Source organism: Megalobrama amblycephala, linkage group LG11, assembly GCF_018812025.1.
Source record: "Megalobrama amblycephala isolate DHTTF-2021 linkage group LG11, ASM1881202v1, whole genome shotgun sequence".
Taxonomy (NCBI): domain Eukaryota; kingdom Metazoa; phylum Chordata; class Actinopteri; order Cypriniformes; family Xenocyprididae; genus Megalobrama; species Megalobrama amblycephala.
The window spans coordinates 17,655,630-17,664,531 of NC_063054.1; the positions used below are offsets into that span (position 1 = coordinate 17,655,630).

Here is an 8,902-nt window from a genome sequence, read left to right on the forward strand (position 1 = left end):
TACAGGTTGAGTAGACATTTGTAGTCTAAAATTTAGCTTTGCTCCATTGACTTTCAGTGGGGTGTACTCATTTTTGCATCACCCTGAGTAATCAAAGTTATATTATTAACCTTACTTTCATGTTATAAGTTAAACAGATGTTATATAAAACTTAGTCTTGTCAACATTTTGGAAATTGTTTTTGTGTTCATTGAGATATTGCTTAAAATGTTAGGTTTTCTCATTTACGCTGAGCATTATGTATATATAATACACACACAAATATATCGCCAAAAGTTTTGGGACGCCTGCCTTTACGTCCACATGAACTTTTATGACATCCCATTCTTAATCCGTAGGATTTAATATGGAGTTGGCCCACCCTTTGCAGCTATAACAGCTTCAACTCTTCTGGGAAGGCTTTCCACAAGGTTTACGAGTGTGTTTATGGGAATTTTTGACCATTCTTCTAGAAGCGCATTTGTGAGGTCAGGCACTGATGTTTTGTGAGAAGGCCTGGCTCACAGTCTCCGCTCTAATTCATCCCAAAGGTGTTCTGTCGGGTTGAGTTCAGGACTCTGTGCAGGCCAGTCAAGTTCCTCCACACCAAACTCACTCATCCATGTCTTTATGGACCTTGCTTTGTGCACTGGTGTGCAGTCATGTTGGAACAAGAAGGGGCCATCCCCAATGCAGCTGCTCGCTCGGCCATGGAAACCCATTCCATGAAGCTCTCTACACACTATTCTTGAGCTAATCTGAAGGCCACACGAAGTTTGGAGGTCTGTAGCTATTGACTCTGCAGAAAGTTGGCCACTTCGTGGCTGAGTTGCTGTTGTTCCCAATTGCTTCTACTTTGTTATGATACCACTAACACTTGACCGTGGAATATTTAGTAGTGAGGAAATTTCATGAATGGACTTATTGCACAGGTGGAACCTATCACAGTACCACACTTGAATTCACTGAGCTCCTGAGAGCGACCCATTCTTTCACAAATGTTTGTAGAAGCAGTCTGCATGCCTAGCTGCTTGATTTTATACACCTGTGGCCATGGAAGTGATTGGAACACCTGAATTCAATGATTTAGAGGGGTGTCCCAATACTTTTGGCAATATAGTGTACATACATATACTAATTTTTATTTATTTATTTACAGAATTTGGACGCTCATATGCATTCTTATGTCCACCATGAGGCAATTGAACATCTCAAGGGCAGGTATGGAATTACAGAGAACTGATTAAAATGTCCTTCTCAGGTATAAAAAGTAAGAAAATATGCACTTTTGTTATTGCAGTGAACAGTTGCATAAGTGTTGGGCATGTGATGTATCCATGATGGGACTAGAGCAGTACAAGGAGCATATTGCCACCCGCAAGCACACATACAGTCTGTACAAACTCCACAAGAAAAGAAAAAAACTAAAAAGTCTTCAAGTGAACTATCATATTGACCTGACTGATGAGGATTTTATAACCCTTCAAACAGAGCGACAAAAGTAAGTTAGTCATCTCATAGACATTTAACTGTATAATACAAGTTTTTGATTAAAAAATGATTGATAAATTTCCTTTTTAAAATAAACTGGCCTGTTATTTTTTCAATATAAATATTAATATAGATCAAAGATGCAAACGTTTTGTTTTTTCCCCCCGTCCATTTAGGATGGAAGGACCGAGGACAGAGAATTGTTTTGTCTGCTGTCACAATTTTCCTGTTCAGGTTAGCAATTTTGTGTAACTTTTTTTTTTTTTAAATGCACTGCCTTTCCTTTGAGAGTGACAACCTTATGGATGAAGGCTAAAATAACCAGCTTTATCATTTTTCAGTGAATTAAAAACATAAAGAAAAAAAAATGAAATTAAAAAGTTTGATGTAATGACAGAACTGTGTTTTGTCTGATGATTTAACTCATTGGCCTCTTTATTCCCAAATGAAATGTTTTATGGTAATTTCTTGACTGTAAGCAAGCACATAATGGCTAAGGATGTATGTCGTATATCTGTTCTTTTATAATTACCTTCATCTCTGCTGTCACAGGATTTGGACGTACATATGCACAGTGTTGTCCACCATCAGGCAGTTGAGCAACTGAAGGGCAGGTATGGGACTAAAAGGCATTGATTGATTGATACATCTTTTGCTCATGTTGTTTCAAACCAGTGTGACTTTAAACTTAGACTTTTAAGCTTAAAATAAATGTACAGTCTTCTTCCTACAGTCCACAAGTGCATAAGTGTTGGGCCTGCGACATGTCTAAGACAGGAATGGCAGAGTTTAAGGTGCATGTTGGCACTCTTTATCATAAATACATGCTGTTTGAACTCCGAAAGATTACAGCAGATGGAAAAACAGTGGACTACAGTGCTGAAATTGATGATGAGCTTAGAGCCCTTTGTGTCCAAAGAGATCAACAAACGTAAGCTTGTCAGCTTGTACGTTATGTGTGTAATTGTGTGCGTTTTGAATGAATGATGGTTGAGTTACTGAACAGTTTTATCAATTCACACAGAATGTGTGTTTGCATCCCACCTCGCTGCCTTTTTTTTTCTCAATTACTACCCGAGCATATGCACAAATCTTTGTATGATCGTTTTCATGAACCGGTGATTCACCCATTACCTTCATACTAAAATCTATTCTGAATTTACGAAAAATTGTAGGAACAAGTGACACAGGTTATAAAATGTCATACGTAGACATTTTATCTTAAATATGTTTTATCCTATACAGTAAAAGAGTAAAAGGTGTTATAGCTCAAGCTGCAAGGTTCCTCTGCATAAAATGCAGATATATCTGGGTTTGTATAAAAGATGTTTATGAAGTTAATCTGATTTTGAGGAAGGCGCACATTGCATTACTTCAGACATATTATTTTGCTGAGAGGGATGAAAGGAGTCGGTTTGAGTATGTTTTATAAAAACCACTAAACTTAAAGGTGCTATAGAGGATGTTTTCGACGACTGAGAAACCAAAGACTGTTACTGAGTTTTTGAAATGAGCGCATGCATAAGAACAACCCCCCTCCTTCACAGCTCATTTCGAGGGAACGCCTCCCAAAACTCGTGCACGAGTATTGGAACATGAGTGTTTGTTTACCACCGGCATTCGCTGTGTCGTGTTAGTGGATTCATTATGTCGGACTCACCGCAGGTAACTCATAATCTGCAGTTGTTACTCCTGACAAAAACATTGCATGCGGCGCCTGTGGAAAGTTACTGGAGCACAAGGAACATCATGGCAGTGATTGACAAGCCAGAGGGCCAATCGTTTATGCGATGATCACACAAACGTTTGGTTGATGTTTTTAAGGCCCTACCTCGTGCACAGATGATGTATATTGATATTATTCCTTTCAGTGCACCTAATAAATAGTCTTTTATCAGTTAGTAAAGACAGTTTCAAGTAATATTGCAAAAATGTATAAAACAAAACATCCTCTATAGCACCTTTAAAGGGTTAGTTCACCCCAAAATGAAATTTCTGTCATTAATTACTCACCTTCATGTCGTCCCAAACCCGTAAGACCTTTGTTCATCTTTGAAACAAAAATGTAAGATAATTTTGATGAAATTTTAGAGGCTTTTTCTTTATCTCCCACAGAAAGCAACGTAATTACCACATTCGAGGTCCAGAAAAGTAGTAAAGACAGTTAAAATAGTCAACGTGACTGCAGTGACTAAGGCCCTGTCCCAAACGGCACACTTCTATGCACTTTCATTTTGTGGACTTATAATGGCTGCCGCGTGTGCATGTCCGTTAAGTCCACGAGACCGTAGGGTGTCCCATTTGTCAATTTTAGGCATCAGAAGGGTGCTCGCGAGCGCCCCCTTTGCGGCCGATATGCGCCCTCGATGCGCACTTTTGCTGAGCTTGCACTGGTGCGAGTTCCACGGCAGACTTCTTCCCAACAGTCAAAGCGATGTTACGTCACGAAAGTGCGGACTCGTAGGAAGGCCGTGAGTGTTTAGGGTGCCATTTGGGACAGGGCCTAAGTGCAGTGACTGCACTTCAACCTTAAAGGTGCTCTAAGTGATCCTGGGCGGAGTAACTTTCTGTTGACATTCGAAGTGTTATCAAACAAAACAGAGGCTAGCTAGACCCTCCCTCCTCGTCCTCCTCCTCCTCCCCCTCCCCTCCGTGCTTCCTGAAACAGTCATGAACGCGCATTTAAAATCATTCTTGTCGGTTATTGGCTGGAGCATGTTTATTATGATTCGTGGTCCAGGCTGCACCAGTTTGTTTTTATTGCTGTTTTCGGAGCTTGTGGCGACTACAGAGACCGCGTTTTTTACAGTGTGTTCAGGGGACAGGCAGCTAGCGGATAGTGAGGAGATGTTTGCTGTATGTGACAAAAAATGTTTTGGCCTAAAAATGCGTGCTCTAATCACTTAGAGCACCTTTAATGTTACAGTATGAAATGACGAGAATACTTTTTGTGCGAAAATAATGGCTTTATTCAACAATTTGTATCTCCCCTGTCATTCTCCTACGCTGTTTACATTGTATAGACAGTGCAGAGCTTCTGTGTTCTATGTCAGAACACCAGCTCAGTATTGGTTGATGCTGTTCACGTGAGCAACACGATGCATGTGTATGATGCTGACACAGGAGCTGGCCAATAAGAAGTCTGACAGAGAGATGAAATTGTTGTATAAAGTTTTCAAAAAAATTTTTTGTTTTTGCACACAAAAAGTATTCTCGTCGCTTCATAACATTAAGGTTGAACCACTGTAGTCACGTTGATTTATTTAATGATGATTTTCTGGACCTTGAATGTGGTAATTACTTTGCTTTCTGTGGAGGATAAAAAAAAACTCTTGGATTTCATCAAAAATATCTTAATTTGTGTTGTGAAGATGAATGGTCTTACGGATATGGAACGACATGAGGGTGAGTAATTAATTTTTGGGTGAACTAACCCTTTAAGCATGCTAAATTTAAAATTAGATCGAGGTTAGGAACAAATGTATGTGTGTGATTCATTCAGATTTTTCATGAGACGTTCTCCTGTGTGTACAAATACAAAAAAAATCTATTCAATGGTCCCTTGATGCTCACTGCTGCTTGTTTTCTTTATTGTAAGGAAAGAGACAAGGAGAGAGAAAAAAAAGATGTGGAAAAAATCAAAAAGGCAGAAGGCACTGTTGACAGAAAACACAAGTGAGTGCATGCATTTAACACAACCTGTCATAGTGGGTGAGGAGTTCACAAATGACTAGTTGCCACTATCATGCCATCTCTTCCTCTCTTTTGAAAATCAAAATGACCATCCAGAATCTATCCAGCTTAACCAAAACCTGCCTAAACGGAGACAAGACAGCATACTTGATATGGACAGATCAAATGGGCCACTTGTGAAAAAGCCTTGTCTTGAGAAACCATCAGAGAATCTTCCTCAAGAAATATCTGCTCGTGGCATAACGACTCCAAAAACTGAAGATGGTACATCTGCTGGGTCTACATGTGGCCTTGGACTGGTCCAAAGCAGGATGGAGGCCAACAAACCCAAATTGACACCACTACAAAAACACACTCATTCCAAAAAGTCTATGTGGAAAGTTAACAGAGCAGCATCACAGAGTCAGCAGGGAGCAACCAGGTGAATAAATCATGAGTTTTACTTTTTTTTTTTTTTTCTTTGCTTCCCCTTTGTGAAATTATTTGAGACTCATTCTTTAATAGTCTCTTGAGAGTTAACATTTTAAAATTCACATATGTTTAAAAGTCATAAAATTGGATCCACAAACATGTTTCTGACTTAGAGATCTGTTGTCTCTGACATTTAAACTGTGATCTCCTCCTTTTTCTTAGAGAAGGCATGAATGGGCAAGAGCCAAACATTGATTCTCTTCCATCTGGAACTTCACTGGCTGAAATATTTGAAAGTCAGTCTTCAGGAAATGACTGCCAGGCAGTAGAGATAGTTGAAAATGTTCAGCCTCATACTGTGTGTGTCAAGAAAAAGAAATCAAATGTGCGTGAAACAGAACAGGGAGAAACATCACTGGAGCATCACAACAACTTTGAAACCAACTCTTGCAATGTCCGGAAAAACAAGAGAAAAAAACAAGTATGAGAGTTTTAGAGTGAAGTTGTAACAAGTAATCTAATAGCAATGCTTGGTAATTTATTTTATGTTTTCACAGGACATTTCACATAATCTGAATCCCAAGACAAATGACAAAATATCTAGAAAAAGTGAGTATTCAGCTTTATTATAGTTTTAATTAGCATTTGAGTTTTGTAAATTTGATAAAATGTCCTTTTACAAATTAGTCATGAGTTATTATGTCCTTAGTCAGCTGTAATTGATAATTCAACAGTGTCTCTACCATCATAAATCGAATTGATCAGTAATATACAAAAGGTACATATCAGAAGGTTTATCTGTGTGTGTGATTCTTAGGGAAAGTGAATATGTTGATGACACTGTCTTCAAAAGAAGATGAGTTGACCAGCTCTTTGGAGATTGTGGGTGACGAGTTGTTCCAGGCGTACTCCACCCTGCAGAGTGCTTACACAGAAGTTCAGCGTCTACTAGCTGTTAAACAACAGGTACGTGGCTGTTCCATTAAAGGGATAGTTCACCCAAAAATGAAATTTTTATGTTTATCTGCTTACCCCCAGGGCATCCAAGATGTAGGTGACTTTGTTTCTTCAGTAGAACACAAATGATGATTTTTAACTCGAACCGTTGCTGTCTGTCATTCTTCTAAAGCGAGTGAATGGTAACACAATCTATAAGAGTCAAAAAAATATGCATAGACAAGTCCAAATTAAACCCTGCGGCTCATGACGACACACTGATGTCCTAAGACACGAAACGATCGGTTTGAGCGAGAAACCGAACATTATTTATATAATTTTTTACCTCTAATACACCACTATGTCCAACTGCATTCAGTACTCGCTTAGTGAGGTCTGATCGTGCTCTGACAGAGGAAGTAATGTCTAGCACTCATTGAAGTATACGCGTGAGACATCACTGCCGTTGTCAGAGCGCGATCAGACCTCACTAACAGAGTGCTGAACGCAGTTGGACATAGTGGTGTATTAGAGGTAAAAAATTATATAAATAATGTTCGGTTTCTCGCACAAACCAATCGTTTCGTGTCTTAGGACATCAGTGTGCCGCCATGAGCCGCAGGGTTTAATTTGGATTTGTCTATGCATATTTTTTGACTCTTATAAATTGTGTTTTCATTCACTCGCATTATTTTACTGACAGACGGCAACGGTTGAAGTTAAAAATCATCATTTGTGTTCTACTGAAGAAACAAAGTCACCTACATCTTGGATGCCCTGGGGGTAAGCAGATAAACATCAAATTTTCATTTTTGGGTGAACTATCCCTTTAATCACCATCGCAAGCTCTTTTTATCCTTTCATCCTGTTTTAGAAGTCTACAATTTCTTTTGAAATTAGATCTGCACAAAATGGAAGTTGTGCTAATCTTCTCTTCCCTATTGTTACGTATATCTAAGTGAAATGGCTTCTCGTAAAAGAAAAAATGTAGGATGGGAGTCACGGGACTGGATTTTGTCCATTGGGAATTGATGGTAATTGTGGTTTGCTATTGCTGTGTTCTCATGTGAGTGAAAGGTTGTACCGCCCTCACGCCAGTAAACGCCATCAGAATTCAGAGATTAAAGATTACAAGGGCACTTGCATTTAAAAAAAAATAAAAAATTATGTGCACAAATAAAACATTTATAATAATTACTGCAATATTCCATAAAAAAAAAAAAAAACAAGAAATGTCAATTTTGATTTCATGGTGACATTTCAAATTAGCATCTTTGCTCAACATTTTCCCCCACATTCCTTTTCTGTAGCCATTTAGTAATATCATGCATTTTTTTTAATTATACAGTAATTGGAACAATTAATACCAATGCTTTTTTATACAAAATAAATACAATATCGGTTCTTCTATTGTCAGGTAACCTCAGAGATGGCGTCGCTCAGGGAGAAGCGCATAAAGATTCTGCAGGATATGAAGAGTAAGAGCTTTTTTTATCATCTCATATTTTTTTTTCAGTTCAAGTCATGGACTAATAAAGTATTCCTACTTAAGAAATGTTTGTTTGTTTGATTCAAATCTGAGATTAATGTGCAATGTTAATTACACATGCTTGTTTATGCTTGAAATGTTTTGTCAGATCCCAGTAGGTGTTCCACACATTCAGACCAGCAGGTGGGGCTAAATGCCTCCTGACAGCTGTGTGTGAACCTCTGAGGAAAGATTACTCTTGGCCATCCCTGTGAGCCTCATGGAGCAGCTGCACAGTAGGACTCAATCTCAGGAGTATCTGATTCTGGTCCTAGCCTCTCAGTGCACAAAAATAACCTCTGTGAGCATGCGTCTCATCTGAGAGCACAGACTGCATCATTGTAACAGACTTTAATGCATTTATAGTTGTTTTATTGCAGTTCACATTGAATTATGCTCTAGTTTGATCAGATCGATGCAGGCTATTTCTATGAAAAAAGCAATAGTTTTTTTTTTTGCTCTGATTCTGGCATGATAAAATGTCATTTCATCTTCAAAGGATCATCGAACGTGAAATTGCATAAAAAAGGTCACCTAAAATCTCATTTTAGTCAAGATTGTCTGAGGTACTTTGCCAATCTACAAGGACATGAAAGGATATGTCACAGACTACCATCTGAAGATTCAGGTATATTATAAGACTTTCATAATAGCATTAGCAGAATATGTACATTCCCTGCCTAATACAATAAGTAGTGTAGTAATATGGATTTATCAGTTCAAATATTAGCTCATTCAGACTTTCTGATGTTTGTAGTTATTTTCTTTACAGGAATCTGAATAAAATTTTAAAATGTTGAATATATTTAGTTGTTTTCATCATCTATGCAACTCCAGCAGAAGACGTTTGTTCATCCTCAAGGA

At 38.3% G+C, this 8,902-nt stretch overlaps 1 protein-coding gene across 1 annotated transcript in view; it reads left to right on the forward strand.

Moving 5' to 3' along the window:
• Positions 1-8,465, forward strand: part of znf106b (zinc finger protein 106b) — a 9,374-nt gene extending 909 nt beyond the window's left edge. Inside the window, exons 2-13 of the mRNA XM_048206443.1 lie at positions 1,139-1,200; positions 1,280-1,480; positions 1,647-1,704; positions 2,023-2,084; positions 2,204-2,401; positions 5,069-5,145; positions 5,260-5,584; positions 5,797-6,055; positions 6,132-6,183; positions 6,392-6,540; positions 7,928-7,988; positions 8,148-8,465. Of these exons, the coding sequence (XP_048062400.1) occupies positions 1,139-1,200; positions 1,280-1,480; positions 1,647-1,704; positions 2,023-2,084; positions 2,204-2,401; positions 5,069-5,145; positions 5,260-5,584; positions 5,797-6,055; positions 6,132-6,183; positions 6,392-6,540; positions 7,928-7,988; positions 8,148-8,203 (1,560 nt within the window). The 3' untranslated portion in view covers positions 8,204-8,465. The remainder of the gene's footprint in view (positions 1-1,138; positions 1,201-1,279; positions 1,481-1,646; positions 1,705-2,022; positions 2,085-2,203; positions 2,402-5,068; positions 5,146-5,259; positions 5,585-5,796; positions 6,056-6,131; positions 6,184-6,391; positions 6,541-7,927; positions 7,989-8,147) is intronic.
• Positions 8,466-8,902: the final 437 nt, after the last annotated feature.